The sequence below is a fragment of the Panonychus citri genome, unplaced genomic scaffold (assembly GCF_014898815.1).
Source record: "Panonychus citri isolate SS breed McGregor unplaced genomic scaffold, ASM1489881v1 Contig00050, whole genome shotgun sequence".
Lineage (NCBI taxonomy): Eukaryota > Metazoa > Arthropoda > Arachnida > Trombidiformes > Tetranychidae > Panonychus > Panonychus citri.
Window position 1 is genome coordinate 613,494 of NW_026515455.1, and position 20,301 is coordinate 633,794.

At 31.8% G+C, this 20,301-nt stretch overlaps 4 protein-coding genes across 6 annotated transcripts; 2 read left to right on the forward strand and 2 right to left on the reverse strand.

Annotated features, from left to right (window-relative positions):
* Positions 1–15: 15 nt before the first annotated feature.
* On the reverse strand, positions 16–4,039 carry LOC128385727 (N-alpha-acetyltransferase 15, NatA auxiliary subunit-like). Its single transcript, XM_053344624.1, has 2 exons — positions 3,763–4,039; positions 16–3,283 (listed from the first exon to the last, which is right to left on the reverse strand). Exons 1-2 carry the CDS (start codon positions 3,902–3,904, stop codon positions 135–137), a joined length of 3,291 nt encoding a protein of 1,096 aa, XP_053200599.1. The 5' UTR covers positions 3,905–4,039; the 3' UTR covers positions 16–134.
* Positions 4,040–4,315: 276 nt separating this feature from the next.
* On the forward strand, positions 4,316–7,966 carry LOC128385728 (general transcription factor 3C polypeptide 3-like). The gene is made up of 7 exons (XM_053344626.1): positions 4,316–4,546; positions 4,643–4,873; positions 4,946–6,712; positions 6,782–6,959; positions 7,023–7,147; positions 7,215–7,385; positions 7,454–7,966. Exons 1-7 carry the CDS (start codon positions 4,451–4,453, stop codon positions 7,562–7,564), a joined length of 2,679 nt encoding a protein of 892 aa, XP_053200601.1. The 5' UTR covers positions 4,316–4,450; the 3' UTR covers positions 7,565–7,966.
* A 449-nt stretch (positions 7,967–8,415) lies between these two features.
* On the forward strand, positions 8,416–17,746 carry LOC128385766 (chloride channel protein 2-like). 3 transcript variants are annotated; one of them, XM_053344675.1, is made up of 12 exons: positions 8,416–9,402; positions 11,610–11,754; positions 13,779–14,459; positions 14,532–14,715; positions 14,920–15,004; positions 15,415–15,564; positions 15,692–15,833; positions 15,905–16,711; positions 16,797–16,870; positions 16,952–17,017; positions 17,100–17,327; positions 17,411–17,746. In XM_053344675.1, the coding sequence occupies exons 1-12, from the start codon at positions 9,361–9,363 to the stop codon at positions 17,594–17,596; spliced, it is 2,790 nt and encodes a 929-aa protein (XP_053200650.1). In that variant the 5' UTR covers positions 8,416–9,360; the 3' UTR covers positions 17,597–17,746. The 3 variants fall into 3 exon arrangements, with proteins under 3 accessions (XP_053200650.1, XP_053200651.1, XP_053200652.1); XM_053344676.1 differs by lacking the exon at positions 8,416–9,402 and adding an exon at positions 11,254–11,518; XM_053344677.1 differs by lacking the exons at positions 8,416–9,402; positions 11,610–11,754 and adding an exon at positions 13,646–13,676.
* Positions 17,617–19,180, reverse strand: LOC128385769 (THO complex subunit 3-like). The gene is made up of 2 exons (XM_053344680.1): positions 18,744–19,180; positions 17,617–18,534 (listed from the first exon to the last, which is right to left on the reverse strand). Exons 1-2 carry the CDS (start codon positions 19,078–19,080, stop codon positions 17,915–17,917), a joined length of 957 nt encoding a protein of 318 aa, XP_053200655.1. The 5' UTR covers positions 19,081–19,180; the 3' UTR covers positions 17,617–17,914.
* Between the last annotated feature and the right edge of the window lie 1,121 nt (positions 19,181–20,301).

The following is a 20,301-nucleotide window of genomic DNA, read 5'->3' on the forward strand; positions in this document are numbered from 1 at the left end:
GAGGGACGAACTTGATAAACATTTAGAAATGTTTGCTGTTTATTTCTATAATTTTCAAGATATATCAATTCAATATGATTAAGATAGAAGATACAAAGTGTTGACTTTAATTTAATCAACTGAATTGGTGGGATTCATTGATTGAGCGACAAATCAGGGACAATTGAGGAAGATTCGGATTGACTTGAATTAGCAGCACCAGAGGATTGAATCAAACTGGTTGATTGTTCACTTGGATTGATTGGTAAAAAAGCTGATGCATAAGGGAAAAGTTTGTGACATCGATTAACAATATTTTCAATTAATGATCCATTAACCGATCCCAATATGCCTTCTTTAAGACATTTTATAAGATCAATACATGATTCTAGGGTTACATCAGTGAGTCTCTCTAAATCATCAAATTGTAGATTAATATTGAGAGAGTTAAGGTAATTCTTGTAATTTTCATCTTGACTATGGTTGATTGTTGGTGGTTTCGATTTACCAATTGATTTGTTTTCCTTATTATCATCGTTTTCGCTGTCATTTGGTGATTGCTGTTCATCTGATTTGTTTCCAACGCGCTTCAACATTGCGATCACTTTGAGACTTTCCAATCGGTGCACCAATGAATCTTTGTTGGTCTCTAAGAGTTTCTCATTCAACTGTAATGCTGATTTCAATTCATCAGTATTTAAATTTAATATTCTGTCCATTTCCAATTTCAAAACTTGTCTAATTGGTTGACTGAGTTTTTCTCGATTTCTCTCTACAAAATCGTAGAACAAAGCCAGTTGTCTATGTACAATTGGATCATTTGGATTTAATTTAACTGCTCTCTTTAGGCTTTGAAGCATTAACATCACTTTCTCTTGTCGATAGTAGATCTCAAAAGCCATCAAATGTGTTGATATACGATTCGAATCCAACATTTGTAAAGGTTTCAAGAATTTAATTGCCTCTTCTAAGGGATCGTCAGGTCTCTCCAATTTACTTGGAATTAATTTCTCATTGAACATCTCATTTCCAGTAGACTCTTTTCCGGGATTACTGGATGAATTGTTTCCATCAGATTTTTCTCCTGAATTTACCACAGCTACAGAAGAATTTGAATTCTGAGACTGAGAATGTGATTGAGAATGGTTCGGATGTCCATGATTCTGATGGTGAGAATTGTTATCACTTGAATTTGTGTAAACATTTCCCGAATCAACATTAGTGGGTGAAGTTGATATAGTTGTAGTGGTTGTGGTTGTTTCGGTTGTTGCTGTTGTTGTAGATACGTTAGTAGATGATATTGTTGTTGATCCTTGTTCCTTTTTTGCTTCAGCTTTTTTCTTAGCTTTTCTTTGTTTACTCATCATCTTCTTGTATTCAGAGGCACTTACTCCCTGAGGGTTAATATTTTCACCAACTTCTTCGTCTCCCAATGGTTTATCATATAATCCAAGATACACTTCAATTGCAGTCTTGGCAGCATCAAAATAAAATGCATGACTTTTCAAGACATCTTCCAATTTCAATAATCCAACATATGAACGTAAAGTCATTTTTCTCATACAATAAGTATGGAAATCAAATTGATCTTCAGTTATCTCAGCGAAATGTCTGTCAATTTCTATACACTTTTTCAATGATTCTCCCCATTTACCAAGTCGCTGGTGTGATTTGGCTGCTTCATTCTGATACCACATACACTGCATTTCATTCAGGTTATCACTTGCACTTACACCTTCACGGGTGAATTTTGAACACATCTCTTCCGCTTCACGAATACGATCAGCTCTCAGTAAGTATTTTGCACATTTTGAGTTGAGATAACGATCCGCTGTATCCAAACTTTGAGCTTCCTCCATATGTGAAACGGCTTCCTCAATGTTACCCGCATGCTTGTAAATTTTACCTTTAATCACATAAAGCTCTATTAATGTTGGAGTATGACTAAGGGCTATATTGATGTATTTCAATGCATCCTCATAATTTCCTAGGTAATCAAAATGTTGAGCTAAATAATAGTCAACCCATAAAATAGTTGTTGCATCTTCTGGACCATCACTTGAATCCTCTGATTCAAAGTAACCACGCCTGATAAGATTATCATGATATTTAAGAAAAAGTTTCTCAACAACTTGTCTCTTAAAAATTGGTTGTTGGACATATTTGTTAGTATAGGATGAAGAGGGAGGTGAGGCTGTAGACGAGGAAATTGATTGAGATTTAGCACCAAAATCGTCTCCAATTGAAAATGAACACTTTTTAGGAAGAGCGTACAAGCTTTTCAAATCTCTGAATAAAGCGGGTTGTCCTTTTCTCAAACTTTTCTTAATATATAAGTCAGCATGTTTCTCAAACTTTTTCTCATCCATGATAAAAGTTAATGGCATTCTAAATGGCATCTGAGCTTTGGGATACAATTGTTGAAACTCTTTGTAAAGCTTTAATTTGGCATCCTCGAAATCGTCCATAGAAACATTTCCACCAGTTTTACCATTATTTCTAAGGTTTTCTTTCTCAATAACGTCTCCACTATTATTAGAATTGTTGTTATCTTTATTATTATTCGCATCGCCAAATTCACTTAATCCCAATGCAACTTCTAATTGCTTATAATAACTGGTATTTTCTGGATTACGGGCAATCAAATTTTCTCTCAACACCTTAGCAGCTTCCGTATTTTTCTTCAATTTAAGAAGTAGTTCAGCTCTATACTCATGGACGGCTAGTTTATCACACACTTCACTTTCTCCATATTTGGTTAAATGTTCCAATGCATCTTCATAACATCCTCCTTCTTTATAGACCATAACTTGGTAAAGTATTAATTCAGATTGTTCGTAATCAATGGTAGTACTTTTAGAGTTATTGGTTCTATGAACTCCTTTATTCTGAGCATTGGATGTTGTCTTTCTAAATTCTTCCAAGATGTTTGCAGCTATCTCATAATCGCCCAATAGATGGTAAGCCATAGCGTATCCAATCCAAGATGCTCTCTGGGTTGGTCGAAGGTGCAACAATTGTGATCGAGTGTCTCGATAACCTTCCAAATCTCTCATCTGAACTTGTAATAGACTAAGATCTCGAAGGATTTGGATATTGTCTTTATCCCATTTCAATGCATTTCGATAGCATTTAATCGCTTCATCGTATTTATGATCACTTCTTTGAAGAAGACCATAAACATGCCAGCAAACGTGAGATTTAAGATCATTTCTCAATCCTCGTCTCACATATTCGTAAGCTTCCTCTTTTCGTCCTAAGCAATTCAAGGTTAATCCTTTCATGGAAAGTGTCTCTCCATGTTCTGATTAAAAATTTAAAAATAGAATAAAATAAGAAAATAACATATAAGGAATTGAAGAAAAGAGAAATGGAACAAAAATATTCATATTCATGATGATAAGAACATATCAAAGGAAACATATTTGAAAAAAGGAATAAGCCATGTGAGTTACAATACAAAATAGATTAATATGATTAAATAGATAAAATAGAGAAAAATAAATAAAAGAAGTAGCGATCAATCAATGAAAACAACAGCTTTAGATAAAAAAAGATAAATCATCAACCATGATAAGAGTGGAAAAAGGTTAAAAAGAAAAAATCACATGGCTTCACAACTAAAGTATCATTTTCACTTTTAGAGAAGAAGAGAAAATACTAAAGCAAAAGGGATACTTTCAATGAGGAATCATTTTAGAGAAGAATAGTTGAAATGGTGAGACAATTAGAATGTCATTTAACAAGATTGATTAAAAGTGAAAAGGACAATTAAATAATTACCTGAAAATTTAGGATTTGAAAGAATTTGTTTGGCAAATTTTAATCCATTCTTATACTGTTTATGTTCATAACATTTTAATATCTTTTTAAATAAGGCGTTTTCCTTTGCAGGCAAAGGTTGTGAAGATGTTCGAGCGGACATTATTAGCCAATCACTACAATCACTTTCTCGTTAATTAAAGTGAAACAATTAGAAAATAAAAAAGAAATTAATTAATGTAAACTTTAAATTAATTCACAATTAAATTCATTAACCAAAATCGGATAAAAATCCAAAAAAATTAATTCTCCAGGCTGGTTACCCTTTCGCCCTCTACAGTTGAATACTTTTCTTTTTGAGCGCCAAATTTAAATTTTCTCTTTTTTCCATTGAGCAAAAATTAGAAAAGAAAAATTTTATTCCTCCAATTCAATGAGACCAACTAATTGTCGATAATTTTAACTATTTAATTGATTTAATTTCTTTTTGATTTTTATATTAACTTGTGAAAAAGATTCTAAAGATTATCGGTCATTTCATTGATCTCTCATAGATGGTGTTCATTAAATTCCATATGTTCTTGTTACCAATAGTTACTATTTTTGTGTGAGATTTTTAAATTGTTTTCATTTTTTATTCCATTTTTTTTTTTGGAAACTCATTTGTAATTTTTTTGATTGTTTCACATTTGATTGGTTTAATTTGATCATGGAGAATGATGATAAAGCTTCCGAACTTCTTAATAATCTAATGAAAGAAGTAACTGAGAAACAATGGGAAACCTTTAAGAAAACATGGAGAACGGTGAGTATTTTTTTCCGATTTATGTTGTTGGTATTTTTTTCTGATTGTAATTAATTTCTTTGTTATTGTTTTATTAATTGTTCTTTTCTTCTTTAGAGTGACATGGTTATCAGTGAGGTGATGAGTGAAGATGATGGAACCGATGAAAGTGAAAATGAAGATGCCTCTTGTATTGAAAATTCCAACTCTACATTGGACAATAACCATGAGAAAAGTGAACCTTTTGTGGATTCGGTTGTTCCAATTGATGATGAACTATTAACTGTTCGTTATATTGATAATCAAATTTCATTCGATGAGTTGGCTGATGTCATGGAAAAACGGGATGTGAGTTTATTAGAGAATTGTATTGATTGAATTTCGTCTAAGATTTTGGTTCACTTTTTTCTCGCCTTTTAGTTTCAAAGGAAATTCACTGCATCAATTCAACTTAATCAAGAGGAATTAGAATCAGATGATGCTCAAAGTGATCCTGAGTGGATCAGCGATGGATCAAATAAACGTAAAGGTCGACGTAAAGAATCAGGCCGAAAAGGAGCAAGACGGAGTAAACTACCTCGAGATTTACTGGGCCTGGTTGGTGAGGCCAATCTTTGTTTCGCTCGTGGAAGTCACCAAGACGCTATCGCCATGTGTTCAGAGGTAATTCGTCAGGCACCAACTGCCCCTGAACCTTTTCAAACTCTTGGAATGCTCTATGAAGAGATGGGCCAAATCGAGAAAGCTTTTCAATATAATCTAATTGCTGCTTATCTTTGTCCCTCCGATGGTGAACATTGGATCAAAGTAGCTGACATGGCAATAGAACAGGGTAACAATATCCAAGCAATTAAATGTCTTAACAAAGCAATCAAAGTTAATCCAAGTAATTTTGAAATTCGACTACAAAGATGTCAACTTTATGAGAAAATGGGTGATCTTAAAAAAGCTCTCGATGGTTACACTGGTCTTCTCGGGGAATTGAAAGCTCGAGATGGGGAATTCGCCATGATGCTTGCTAAAGAAATTGCTAAAATCTATTATAATGCTGAAGATTTAAATTCTAGTTTAAATGTAATGGAAACTACTTTCTCGAAATTCCAAGATTTCGTAACTTGCGAAGATGTTAATCTATATTTAGAATTGTTGATAGCGAAAAAAAATTATGGTAAAACGTTGGAAATTTTCCGTGAATTTTGTGGCATCAAATTGGAAGCCGAAGGTGAAGAGATAACTACCATTGACTCTGACAACTGGTCTAAATTTTTCTGCGAACGTGTTGAAGTCAAATTACCGTTTGAAGTATTACCCGTTGACCTGAGAGCAAAATTAGTAATTAGTTTAATCAATTTAAAGTGCATGTTTTCAGTGAAAAGTTTAATCAGAGGAATAACAATCGGAAGTGCCGAGAAAATGAGTGACCTTTATTTGGACATTGCGGATGCCTACACGGGAGTTGGTCTGCATCGAGAAGCTGAGCCATTATTAGCCGCTTTAATCATGAGTAAAGCGAGACACAATTCTCAAGTTTGGCTTAAATATGCTCGTTGTTTACGTCAACTCGAAAAATGTGAAGAGTCCATTCGAGCTTATCGTGAAGTAATTCGTTCATCACCCGAAGATCATGAAGCGAAACTTGAACTAACCGATCTCCTTATCAAAATTGGTCGACCTCAAGACGCAACCAATGTTTCCGATCAAGATAATGCCGCTATAGTTAATCTGGAGCTTCTTAAACTTCGATGTGACCTATTGTACAATCAAGAAATGTGGAAAGATTTCGTTCATGCGGCCAAATTACTTCTCAGTAATGAGATGGAATTTGTTGACACTGAACGAGAATTAATGATTATGGCAACATCATGTTCTCTATCTAGACGCTTGGAAAATCTTCGAGATGCTCAAAAAGAAATGGACATTTCCAGTAGAAGGGAAGCCGATCTTGATTTCGTCGGTGAAGGTTTAGACTTTAAGGACTTTATCAATATTTATCTAAAATTATGTCGAGTAATTCACGAAAAACTAAATGATCGAGAAGATCTGATTCGAACTGCACTGTCTTCATACTCTTCCGTTTTCAGTGAAGGCGAATATGCAAAGCATATAGATTATTATGCTCTTTTAGCTCTGTTCGAGGTTCGAGATGATAAGTACATCTATTCATTATCTAAAAATATTCTATCAAAGGTAAATATCATCACAAGAATTGCTAATTTTCAGTTGTTAATCATTTTTAATTTTTCTCCTTACAAAAAGGATATGCGAAATAAGCAAGTGTGGAATCTTTTTGGTGCAATAATTAACTTAATCTATCAAGATTTGCGACACAACCGATTTTGTTTACGACATTTCATTAAATTCCCCGATATAACAGCTCTCGCTTATTTCAATGGTCACAATGCTTTAATTAGTGGCAGTTATAAACATGCTTTAGGTAATCACGCAAACGATTAACTGTTGATTGAAATAAATTTAATACTTTAATTATATCCAATAGGTGAATATGTAAATTTACACAAAGAAAACCCGAAAGATCCTTTCGCTATCTTATGTGTCGCTATTGGATTTCTACATATCGCCTGTCAAAAATTCACTTCGAATCGTCATTCGGCTTTTATGCAGGTGAATAGCATTCAATTCTCTTGGTGCAACAATTAACTAATCATCTTTGTCTTTTCTTTCTAATAAGATGTGCGCCTTCCTCAATCTTTACCTCGAAACTCGTGGTGAATGTCAAGAAAGTCTTTATAATATCGGTCGATCTTTTCATCAACTTGGTCTTTTAAACGAAGCGATTCATTTCTATGAACGAGCTTTAAATTGTTCAATTGACATGGATTTCAATTCACCCGTTGAAAAGGTTTATTACATTTAAATGATAATCTAAATTTCTCAATTAATACTAATTGTCTTGATCTCTCCTCACAGACTCGTTTTAATCTTAATTGTGAGATATCCTTCAATCTATCGTTAATCTACCGGGCAAGTGGATCACCTGAATTGGCCCGACGTTATCTTTGTAAATACTTCGTTGTCTGAACAATTAAGCAGCAAGCGACTTCTAATCTAATCAGATTAGCATTAATTTAATCACCATCAACATCATTATGTAAATTTTATTTTCCATCAAATGATTTTCATCAATTTCATCTTGTGTAAAAATTTTCGTTATATCAACACCTATGTTTGTTTCTAATGATTCTAATCACAATTATAATTGTACCAATTGATGTAATCATTTTTCAACTCTAATCAAAAATTTAACCGCAAGGTACAAAAAAAAATAATCAACAACAATTAATTGTATGTTAAAGCCCATGAACACAATTAACTTTATATCTCTTTGTAAATTTCAAGTCCAATTATCATTAATTGTTAATTTTTGAGCAATCAAAAGAGTCTAATGAATATTAAATATAACTAATTGAAACAAAAACTAAATTTAAATTAACCTTGAATTGTAATAATTAACCCACAATCAGTCTGAACACAAATGATTTAAAGGTACGATTGGAACAATTAACTTTTTTTCAAACGTTATAATTAACATTGAAAAAAAAAGTTGAATTTCCTTATATAATCATGAGTCTCAATAATCAAATCTATTGAAAATTAATCAGTTAATCAAAGTTAATCATAATCATTAAGATTAATAATCTTTAATCAGTTGACCTTATTTTCACCTTCCTCATTCAATTTATATGTTAGTTTTTAAATTTATCTTTTAAAGAGAAAAAGAAAGTCTCACTTTTACCGGTTTATCTTCTCTTTCTTTCTCTCTCTCTCTCTCTCTCTCTCTCTCTCTCTCTCTCTCTTATCATCCTTATCTTCATCTCCCTCCATCATTGAGTCTCACTCATAAACTATCAACGTATTTGTATTAGTAATTTTTACAGAATAAGAGAAAAGATAAAACGATTCGTTCTTTTTTCTTTAATTTTATCATCTTGACTCCCTTTCTATCATCTTTATCATCTTCATCATCTTTTCCATCATCCTCATCATCTTAATTATCTTTTGTTCATCGTTGATTAAAATCTTTTAATTTCATTCCAATTAAACTTATCATTCGTCCAAACGATTACAATGTTCTCGGGATGTCAACACCAACATCGTCGGCAACAATTAACTTCCTAATTAAGTTAATGAAAACATAATTAGTTGATCATGATTCTAGATCCTTTGTTAATCCAGTTAATTGTTCGACACAATTCAATTCAACTCTGATCACAATTCTAAATTGTTCTAATAATTTCTTTATCCATCTAAATGTGATTATATTGGTTCGTTTTTTTCAGAGTTTTTAATTTCTCCACTTCTATTTAACTAATTGTCTCATCATCATCATTGTGTGTTTGTTATCATCATCATCGTCATATAATCAGAAAGATGTTACAATTAATGATTAATTATAATAATTATCTATTTTAATTTCCTCTCTTGATTGATTGGGTTTTTTTGGGTTCAACTCTTTACTGTCAATATGTTGATTCCAATAGTTAATTGTTGCTGTTTAATTTTACCTTCAATGTTTTTGTCTTTGTTAATAATTATCCCTAAACCTTGTTAATTGTGATTTAAGGTTAAAATAATAAAATTAATAACAATCAATATAGCAATTAATTATCACTCTAATTGCCCCAACGATCAGTCGTCATCATCAACGATTTACAATCAACGTTTCGTCTCAATTTTCAGCTTCAAATCGTCAGAAAACTCAATCAAATCTCATCGGCCTTTCCAAGTGTCCATCGTAATTTAAATCAACCACCGATAAACTTAGTCACTTGATCTTAATCTCATTCGGATTAATCCTTAATCCATCAACAATCAAAATGACTCGAAGAGGATCAAGTCTCGGATATGAACATACATTGGTAAGTTTTAATCGACACTTGATTTTAATATGAATCCGTCTCTCTATTAAATCATTAAATAGTAATATTAACATTTAATTAGCAATCATTTTTACCTTAATCAACCGGTAATTGATATGTATTAAATGTTACAATTACCTTGTTTAATTAATAACAATTAAAATGGTTATTTGTTTTTTTTATCAACATCGTAACAATTTTGGTTGATCAATTTGAAAAGTTAAAAACACAAACTCATCAATCTTATTATTGTAATTAGTTAATTACTTATTAGATAAAATTAATCACTTCTCTCATGTTTAATCAATTTTCCCCTTAATCAACTAACTGTTATCACCAAATGATTTGCTTGATTTGATCTTGAAATTGTTATTATATTTAACAAGTTGTTGATTAAGATGATCAAGTTAATCATCATCATCGTTGATCCATTTCAATTATTGAACTGAATTATCCCATTTACCTGAATAAAGCAACACGATGATGGTGATAATTAAATCAACGCCTTAATCAGTCGGAAAACAATTATGATTAACCTTTCTGATGTTTCCAGCAATTACGATAGTTTAATGGCCGAGATATTTTTTAATTGTTGACTAGTTTATCATTGATCATAATGACGATGATTTGTAACTAGCCTCAGGCTAAATGATAATCGTTTGAAATAATAACATAGCAACAATCAAATTGAATTGTTAGAAAGGGTCAAAAAGGTAATTGTTAATCATTGATTCAACAATTTAAGTTTCAATGTTGCAATTAACTTTAAAATATCAGTTATACTTTTCATGACAATTAGTTGATTTGATTGTTTTCTGTAACAATTTCACTTTTAGTTTATTAATCAAAAAGTTTCTCCAAAATTACATTTGGGATTTCCCTCTGTCCACAATTAACTTAATGATGAATCTAAATCAAGCCTTAATTTTTTGTTCCTCTGTAATTAACTATAACAATTTGGGTAAATGATTAATAAACTTGTTTGGTAACTTGTTTTGAATAATATTTTATTCAATTTGTTGACAATTTACTGATTTCTTTGTTAATCAACTCCCGACTTGGCAACAATTAACATTGTACAAAGCTATTAACCTACACACTATGATCAACATAATTAAATATTACTAATTAATATACAATTTGATTCATCTTTTTAAACAAAAATCAACTTTGGTTAGTTAATTGTTGACTAGTTGTAATTATGTCAGCTAATTGTTCAATCATTAAATGTATTGATAATATTGCACCAATTAAATGATTATTAGGGGAACAGAACAATCAACCATTGAATGGTTAACTAATTGTAATTAACACACGATGACAATATGAACAAAGAATCAGCATTGATTTCTCCATATTTGTGACAATTTAATCAACCAAATTGATCCAAACCACAACAATCAACAATCAAAGATATTGTTAAACTAATTGAATAACAATAATTTTCCAATGCCTCAGGCCTCAATCATCTTAATTTGCTGATTGATTACAACACAATTAACCAAAAATGAAAGTCAACAATTAAAGTGTGACCTTCTCGGAGGGAAAATTAATCAATTTAATTAGATGATTATTTTAACAGATTAACACTAATCCCAATCGAGGATGCGAAGCTGATCCAATTAATGATACATTTATATTGATTGTTGATCATTAGTAAACAATTAAGATGAAAAATGTTATTGATTAAACTTTTCTAATCTAAAATTTTCTTCCTTCTTAATTATTATCTTACACCTTTATAAGTGATGAGATGAAGATGATAATTAGGAAGATGAAGATGAAAGTTGTGAAGTGATTAAAGATAAATTGTTGAAATTAAGTGTTAGTTAAGTATTAATTAATCTAGAGGCTAGACTGTGATTCTCATCATTTACCTTGTTGGATAATTTTGATATCATGAAGTTCATTGGATTTCAACTCAATTCTAGTAACAATTAAAGTGATTGTTGTCCACTCTTAGTGTCCTATCGTCTTGTTTACCGTTTAATTGTTAACAATTTACCTAAATAACCAAATGAAATGTCACCAAATTTGATAAGTTAATAACCTTTACTAATCCATGTGTTAATCACAATTAAGCATGGGTGTTGTTTCCGATTCTCTTGTAACTTATGTAAGTGATTAATCCTATGGATTAGTGGTCAATAGAGAGGAAGATTAACCAAATTAAACAATCAACTGATAAATTATGTTAATTGTTTCAGATGTATGGTCAATATCGCGAGGATTTGGGTCGATTTGCCAAAGCTCAAGCTCGAAGGATGAAATCAATTAAACGTAAAGAGGAATCGTCGTTAATTAAGAAAGGATTTAAAAAGTACCAATCAACATGGAAAAGAAAATTTTCTGGTAAGTTAATTGTTCTAAATTATTTCATTAATTCTATGCAAATCTTACCAACAATCAAGTGATTAACTTTTAATACGATTCTTCATCATCAAGTTTCAATTTTCAACAAAAGATTACGGATTCTAATTGCTTCTTGATCAATCCTAAATTCAGTTTAAATTGTCACTAATAAAACCCAATAAGATCTGAATATTTCCGTGATTTGATTGTTGATTATTTATCTTTTTGATTGCTAACTATTAACTCTACTGTTATGCCTATCAAATTGTTTATCAACTCTTGACTTTTGTTTTAATTGTGAAATAACAATCAAGTCTAATCGACAATCAATGATATAATTATTAACCAAATTAATCCTTCTGATATACTTGAGGTTTACACTTGAGTTGATCCTCGTTCTTAACAGTAAACATTTAATCAATTGTTATTAAGTAAACAATTAACTAATTGTTCTGTGTGTTGATCAAAAAATATTCCATTGGTTTAAAATCTAAAATTGATATGAAGCAATTAACTTAATCTTGCGAAAAATGGTTATTTAAAATCGTCTATTTATCATGACAATTAATGATCGAGATGAAAATTAAATCAAGTAGTAAAGTGAAGTTAATTGTAGGTTAATTACTAATTAAATTGATAATAATTAAGTATTGATTAGTCGTAAAGTTGTTAACATAATCAAAAAAGAAAGAGATTATCAATCAGAAAATTAGCGAATTTAGTTAATGATTAACAATCAATTACCACTAATAGTTAATTGTAATACTGATTATGATTGACAATTGATTGTCAAGTTAATTAAAACAATCTATATGTTATGAGATATGTTTAGTTACCGATCAATGAAATTAACTTGTGTTGATTAACAATTTCAACAATCAAAAAATTGCCTAATCATGAAAATCATCAAATAAACTAAACATCTTTTCATCACTTAATTGAATTAAGGTAAATCAAAAAGGTAACAATTAACTTTTTCAATTTCTCCCAATTAAAAATCCAACCAATGACTCCAATTGTGTTAATCAATCTGTTTTGCTTGACAATTAATTAGCTGATTCTTTTCAAATCTAATTAGCTTTGATATTTTTCATCATCAATGCTATCAACTTGTTCACAATTAACAACAATCAATCAGCTGATTAATGTGAGTTTCATTTTTCTAATTGATTAACAATTAACACAATTAGAAACATTAAATTATAAACAATGTTCAAGAAATTTGAAAAATGATTAATGTTTAATTTGGAAAATTTCATCATGACAATTAAATCTAATTGTGATTAGTTGCGAGTAAATCGTTAACCATTGGATAGATTGTCTCGATTGCCAACTGATTATCATTGTCTATGATTTAATTGTAATCCAACCTTGATAATTGTTGCCAAAAATGTTCCAACAATTAACACGTTCTCGTTAATTGTTACAACTACTGTTTAGAAAGTGAATTTATTTATAGAATTGAAAGAAAAAGTTGATTCCTTTTCCTTTTCTATTATCAAAATTAAGAATTAGTTCATTGATTAATTTCCTTACAATTAATCGTTCAGATCGTAATCACAATTTTGAACCATTCATTAGTTGTAACAATTAATTGACAATAGTTTAAACTGTTCAAATTGAAATCAACTCAAGGTTTCCTGATTAAACAATCAGATTATACAATGTAATTAGATTTACTAATCACAATCAAAAGCTCAATCAAATGTTTTATAATTGTTTGAATAATCAGCTACTATTAATTGTATCAATCATTTGTCCTCGAAATGATAAGTTACTATTTAAATCAACTAATTAACTTAAACAATAATTGTCATTGGTATTGTGCTTAATTTTGATTATTGTAACATTTTGTTTACTTTGATTATTGAAAATTGATTCTTTTAGATTATTAATTGTCCGGTAAATGATTCCAATCAAATGTTAGTCTGATAATCAATCAATTGTTTACCCACCAAGAAAATGTTAGCTGATTAAATGTACCGAATTTGGTGATCAACTAATTGTTTCTCTATTGATTACAGTTTATTTTCAGATCTTTTGGAAACACAGTTTCGCAAAGATCGGCGAGGATTGGATTTTCTTAGCGCTTCTCGGGATGTCGATGGCATTTTTATCCTTCTTTATTAATATTGTCATCGAATCGACGGTGACCGCTCGCCAGCGACTGTACAAAGATTTTACATATAACTCACCGGTGTGGAAATTTATTGGGTGGACATCGACACCGGTGCTGATGATCTTGTTCGCCTCGGGCTTTGTACATATTGTTGCTCCACAAGCGGTTGGTTCGGGTATTCCAGAAATGAAAACTATTCTAGGTGGTGTGGTGCTTAACGAGTATCTTACCTTTCGAACTCTAATCGCCAAGATTGTTGGACTTTCCTTTACTCTTGCCTCCGGATTACCATTGGGTCGGGAAGGTCCGTTTGTCCATATATCGTCAATCATAGCGACTCTTATGTCCAGAATGGTGACCACTTTTAAAGGTATTTACGAGAATGAATCTCGAACCGGTGAAATGTTGGCCGCTGCATGTGCGGTGGGAGTGGCAGCTACATTTTACACACCCATCGGTGGAGTGCTTTTCTCAATCGAGGTAACATCAGTTTACTTTGCTGTGAGAAACTATTGGCGTGGCTTTTTCGCCGCTTGTTGTGGTGCCACAATTTGGAGATTATTAACTGTATGGATTAAAGATGCTTGTAAGACTATTGATAAATCGATCATGAAATCGCATTAAAGTTCTAATTAATTTCCAATTCTCAATTCGACAGCAATTTCGGCACTTTTTAGAACAAGCTTCAAATCAGAATTTCCCTTCGATCCCCAAGAGTTGTTCATCTTCGCCCTGATTGGTACAGTTTGCGGATTCGGTGGTGCTTGTTATGTTGCCTTCCATCGTAAAATTGTACAATTCAATCGTAATCACAAACGATGGAATCAATTTCTTCAACTTAAGTAAGTACTTCAACAATTAATAATCAATTAACTTCACCTAAAGAGACAATAACAAAGCCTCAGCGTTTTCATCATCAATCTAATAACTTGTTGAATGTTTGATTATCTATTATGAGTGCCAAGTGTTTATGTGTTGTTATTATTTGTTTGCAATCAGATTTAGATTATCATTTAATTACAATTGATTATCATTTCTCTTCTCAGTCGATTTCTTTATCCAGGCCTGGTTACTTTTATTATCACGAGCTGTACTTTCCCTCCATTCCTAGGTAAATACATGACTGTTGAGGTAAGTAGGTTGGTAGATTGATTTAACTACAATTAACCTAATTGTCAACTTGTTCTTGTTTCCGATTAACAATTATGCTCATAATTATAATTCACAATCGTCCACCAATAATAACTTGAGGCTAATTATTGTCTTTCATTGTTGTGTAATTGCATCAAATTTACTTTCAAGGTTATCAAAATTCAAGTAAATTCAATCAACAATTAATAATATCTTTCGATTATTATTTATTCCTGTTAAAATCCTATTTAATTTCAATTAGGGGATAATTAAGTTTCGATTTGTATTCCTTAACTATTAGTATGGTTTTCCTAAACTTTTTTCAAGCTCTAATTGTGATTTTTTCATCCACTGGCAAATTAGATTCGTTGTAAAGTTAATTTTCTCTGTGTTTAATTGTTATTATTCAGGTTTCAACTCATCACTTGGTTGATCAATTGTTCAGTAATATTACATGGGGATCAGGTTCTCAAGATTATGTTACTCAGGGTATTCTGAAGGATTGGACTACAGATCATACGAGTTTTTATTTTCATTTATGTTTTTATATTTTCATGACGGTGAGAATTTAATTTGCTCAATCAAATTGTCAACTATCATCACTGTTTATTTCCCGTGATGTGAATCAGCAAATTACTAAAAATGATCTAATTACTGTGACACTTTTATCACTTCAATTATCAACAGTGGTGGACATCGGCTTTGGCCTCAACGATTCCCGTTCCTAGCGGGGTGTTTATCCCTGTCTTTCTAATGGGCGCAGCTTTCGGTCGACTTGTTGGTGAAATTATGGCCGTTCTATGTCCGGATGGAATACCTTTTGGAGATCGTATGTTTCCTTAATTGTTCAATTTTCTATCAACATCAATATGATTGATTTGTATTTTCGTCGTTTATTAGGAAACATCCCGATTGTTCCTGGAGGATATGCTGTCGTGGGTGCGGCCGCTTTCGCTGGAGCGGTTACACATACGATCTCAACGACGGTCATTGTCTTTGAACTAACTGGTCAAATGTCTCATATTATTCCTGTTATCATGTCCGTTCTGATCGCCAATGGGATCGCTCAATCGTTAAAACCATCAATTTATGATTCTATCATTGAGATTAAGAAGCTTCCCTTTTTACCATCAATCAAATCGACCTCATCAACGGCCCATCGGATTATGGTCGACGATATAATGACTCGTGATGTCGTTTATGTTTGGAGACGCTGCTCTTACAAGGATTTACTGAACACTTTGGAGACATTCGTTAAGATCGAAACCTTCCCTCTAGTAGATACTCCATCGTCTATGATACTTTTAGGCTCAATTCAGCGTCATGAACTTCGATACATTTTGAATAAACAACTTAGCAAAGAGAAGCGATTACAAGAAGTCCAAAGACGATATTCTCAACAAGATGTGATGAGAACCTTTTCGACTTTACCCTCGACAATGGAATCATCAAGAGAATCGCTCACTCAGCCAAAAACACCGGAAGCTAAATCGCGTTTTGAAGTTCGTTTAATCAACAGTCAAAACGATGGATTCACCACCGGATCGGCTGGAAGTGGTGCAAGTTCAATCGATGGAGGTAAATCAGGGCCGAAACGATCATCACCTCCACCCTCGCCCACCATGGGGACCAAAACACCAGTTAAATCAATCTTGAAACAAACAGCAACTTTCACAACATATTCACCAAATTCAACGATAACTCAAGGTCTTGACCATTCACAAACCAAACTGACCCTTTAATAAGTCAATAAGTCGATTAATATTTTCTATTTTCTATCATTAATTTACAGACTTTCGATTACGTCAAGCATTTGAAAATATCTTCATGAAGAGTTTGAAACTTCAAGATGCTCATCCAAGCAAAGTAAGAATTCAATAATTATCACAATTAACTATCAACTGATTTCACCTTGACTCTATTGTGTTTTGATTAATTTAATTGCAGGTCTCTAGTGGAGTTGTATCCAATAGTGCTCCAAGTACCCCTTCAATTCAACGGAGAGTCCAATTGGTAATCATTTTAAATTGTTGATCCAAATAATCAATTAATTGTTCTAATAGTTTGTTGCATCTTTGTTTCCACCACAAATCAGCCAAGAGAGCGAGTAATTGATATGTCACCGGAGGAACAGCTCGCTTGGGAAGAGGAGCAATTAAATTCAATCATTGATCTCTCAGCTTGTCACATCGACCCAGCGCCGTTCCAATTGGTTGAACAAACTTCGTTGATTAAAGTTCATTCATTGTTTTCAATGTTACAATTGAATTTAGCTTATGTAACATCAATCGGTCGTTTGGTTGGGGTAGTTACACTAAAAGATGTAAGTTTGATGAGTAACAATTAATCGTGTTGATCACAATTTTCTCAATTGTTTCGAACCATTTTTTCCAATCGCTAATTTAGATCCGAATTGCAATCGAGCGAATGAACAATGGAACATTAGTACCAAAGCCCAGGCCATCTCCGAACATTGGATTCCCAGCGTCTGATGGCAGTTACACGGACACTTTGACCTCCGTGGCGACGGACGAATCCAATCCGAACGTCGAAGATGCAAACACCATTAAAATGGCGACTGTTACATCTTAGAAACAATTAGTTAATCAGTATTTTGTTTTTGTGATCGATTTCTTTTTATACTGAAAATCTTTTTTTATTACAATGAGTAGATTTTACAAATGATGCATTTTCTTTACCATGACAATTAATAAGAAAATTATATAATTATCGATGACTTGATTTTCAACAAGTGAAATGAAATTGATTTGTTGATGTTTTTCCCCTAGAAAATGTATATTTACATTCAAATGGCCAAACAAAAGTATTGACGTTTTTGTTGAGATCCTTGGAAAATGATTGAATCATAATAAATGATCAAGGAATGTTAATATATTCTTCATTTAATTGTTAATTATTTGGTAAGCCAAATATCTTTACGGTTCCACAATCACGGCCAAAAGTATCCTTATCATCACAGGCAAAGGCTAATATGTATCGGGAAGGATGAAAGGCCACTGTGAAAGTCGGTGAATCAACGGGAACACCAGTGATCTTTTCTCCTGTTTCAACATAACTTATGTCTATTAAGAGATCCTCAGATCCGGAGGCCAATAATTTACCATCATGACTGAAACTGATCGCTCTTGCAGGCCATTCTAATCGTGAAATCGTTCGCAAACAAACCAAATGATTCGCATCCCATAATGAGACCATTGTGTCAGCAGAACCAACGGCAAAATATTTACCCGTTGAGTCAAATTCAATACAAATACAATTGGCCGGATGAGCATTAAGTACTATCTGTGGTTGTAAATCGGGATAACTGAGAACATGGATACATCCCTGGCCGGAGGTCAGAAAGAAAAGGTCATTATCATTGTTCCAACTTATTTCGTTTACTTCAAACTTGAATGATTGTTCAACTTTAATTTTCTGTTGTTTGGCATCAATGAAAGTAATAAGATCCTCTTTATTACCAACGGCAATCGATGAACCATCAGGAGACCAGCAAATGTTGATATTTTCACCTAATTAAGGAAATGAGAAATAAATTGATTAGAAGAGAAGAAAACAACAAAAGTAATTACAAAGAGCAATTTATCATCGTTCTAATGATCATCAACAACATGAATTTTATCCTGATTATCAGGTGAATACCATGTGATTACTAAAGATGATAATCTGCCTTTGTTTGAAGGATCAAGGAATCAACTTGATTAAAGATTATTAAGATCACCTTTGGTATTAATTGTGGAATAATTTTTGGAGGTACGAGCATCCCAAAGGCGAACTGTTTTATCCAATGAGGCGGTGGCCAAAATGTCAGGATGAGATGGATGCCAACTAAGCTGGTCAACCGAATCTGAGTGTCCCTTTAATGTAGACTCTTTATTTAATCGATCTTTGTCCAAATTAAATATAGAAATTGATTTATCAACACTTCCAGAGGCCAATCGATGACCATCACAGCTCCAATCAACCGAGTGAACTTTACATGAGTGCGACTGATAATCTCGAAATCGGTTATTCTTTTGAAAATGGTCTTTCACCTGGTCAACATAAGTCACAGTCATGGTCACAAATTATTTAATTAACAGTTCAAAATATTATCAATATAAACCAAACAATAGACAAAAACAAACACATGAGAATTGCGGTTATTTGTTTTCGTCCGAAAATTAAACCGCATCAAAATAAAGAGAAAATCGCCAGTAACGCCATCTCTTGGATTCCAATGCAACTAAACTGCACGAATTTTTATCAATAAAAGTAATTAAAAGTGAATTAAACCCGATAAATTGTATTTGTTTTAATATAAATTGATCACCACCAAGGATTATCAATATTCCAACTCAATTGAATGTCATGTTTGTTAGTTCAACCAAAAGTGGGCAAATGTATTAACAATTTGTCCCTTATGGGGACTGAATATATCACGAAGAATTGAAAATTCTTGATAACAATTAAGTTTGACTAGAGAAAATTAGAAATAATCATGAGATGATTTACATTTCAATCAATTTCAATGGATTGATTGAAAATTATTTAATTAATCAAATTATTTATCAAGTTTATAAAAATCTTGATAGTGGAACTTTTTTTCCTCATTATCTTAATTTGTCTAAAATAAATCTAATCATTGATCAATTTGATTTGGTTTGAAATGAATTGTTGATTAACCTTGATAGGATATTATATATGTAATTAAATTGTTAAAAAGAGCCTTGAAAAGTTGATTCGTCAACAATTAACTTTGATTTTTGATCAGTCAATTTGATTCTATGTGATTTTTTAGTTCCAGCAAATTGTTGATTGAATAGCTAAATCTAGTTAATCAGCTGTAACTCTCAAACAATCAAATGTACATGATAATTTAACCATTGATTAATTGGATAGCTATGACCAGTTAATTAAATAATCTCAAGACAATTAAAGATAATAAAACAATGACAACGTTGTACATAAATTGTAATTGAAGTTAACTGAATTAAATCAGCTGATTGTTGATAATTTAAATTTTATTTATAGAATTAATAAAATCCTAATGAAAAGATATGATTATTTTAACAATTTTGATTAACTTTAATTGGTACGAAGGATAAAGAGTTCTAAGTGATTAAGTTAATCATCTTTGTGAAAAGTGAAAAATAAAAGTCGCGAGGAAAAAAAAACTGATCAACTGTAATTTGTATTCTAATTGTGATTAGAATTAAGTAATTTATCAACACAATTACATATTCAACCATTAACTAGTGGTAATGATTTAAACCTTGATACTAATGATTAGTTGATTG

What these genes read in the sequence shown, in the direction of transcription:
- LOC128385727 (XM_053344624.1), bottom strand. Translation starts at nt 3,904, where the DNA reads ATGTCCGCTCGAACATCTTCACAACCTTTGCCTGCAAAGGAAAACGCC. An exon ending in TTCAAATCCTAAATTTTCAG is followed by an intron (nt 3,284 to 3,762) that starts GTAATTATTTAA and finishes ATTTTTAATCAG; the next exon opens with AACATGGAGAGACACTTTCC.
- LOC128385728 (XM_053344626.1), top strand. Translation starts at nt 4,451, where the DNA reads ATGGAGAATGATGATAAAGCTTCCGAACTTCTTAATAATCTAATGAAA. An exon ending in ATGTCATGGAAAAACGGGAT is followed by an intron (nt 4,874 to 4,945) that starts GTGAGTTTATTA and finishes CTCGCCTTTTAG; the next exon opens with TTTCAAAGGAAATTCACTGC. An exon ending in GTCATTCGGCTTTTATGCAG is followed by an intron (nt 7,148 to 7,214) that starts GTGAATAGCATT and finishes CTTTCTAATAAG; the next exon opens with ATGTGCGCCTTCCTCAATCT.
- LOC128385766 (XM_053344675.1), top strand. Translation starts at nt 9,361, where the DNA reads ATGACTCGAAGAGGATCAAGTCTCGGATATGAACATACATTG. An exon ending in ATGGAAAAGAAAATTTTCTG is followed by an intron (nt 11,755 to 13,778) that starts GTAAGTTAATTG and finishes TATTGATTACAG; the next exon opens with TTTATTTTCAGATCTTTTGG. An exon ending in TGTATGGATTAAAGATGCTT is followed by an intron (nt 14,460 to 14,531) that starts GTAAGACTATTG and finishes TCAATTCGACAG; the next exon opens with CAATTTCGGCACTTTTTAGA.
- LOC128385769 (XM_053344680.1), bottom strand. Translation starts at nt 19,080, where the DNA reads ATGACTGTGACTTATGTTGACCAGGTGAAAGACCATTTTCAAAAGAAT. An exon ending in TTCCACAATTAATACCAAAG is followed by an intron (nt 18,535 to 18,743) that starts GTGATCTTAATA and finishes TTCCTTAATTAG; the next exon opens with GTGAAAATATCAACATTTGC.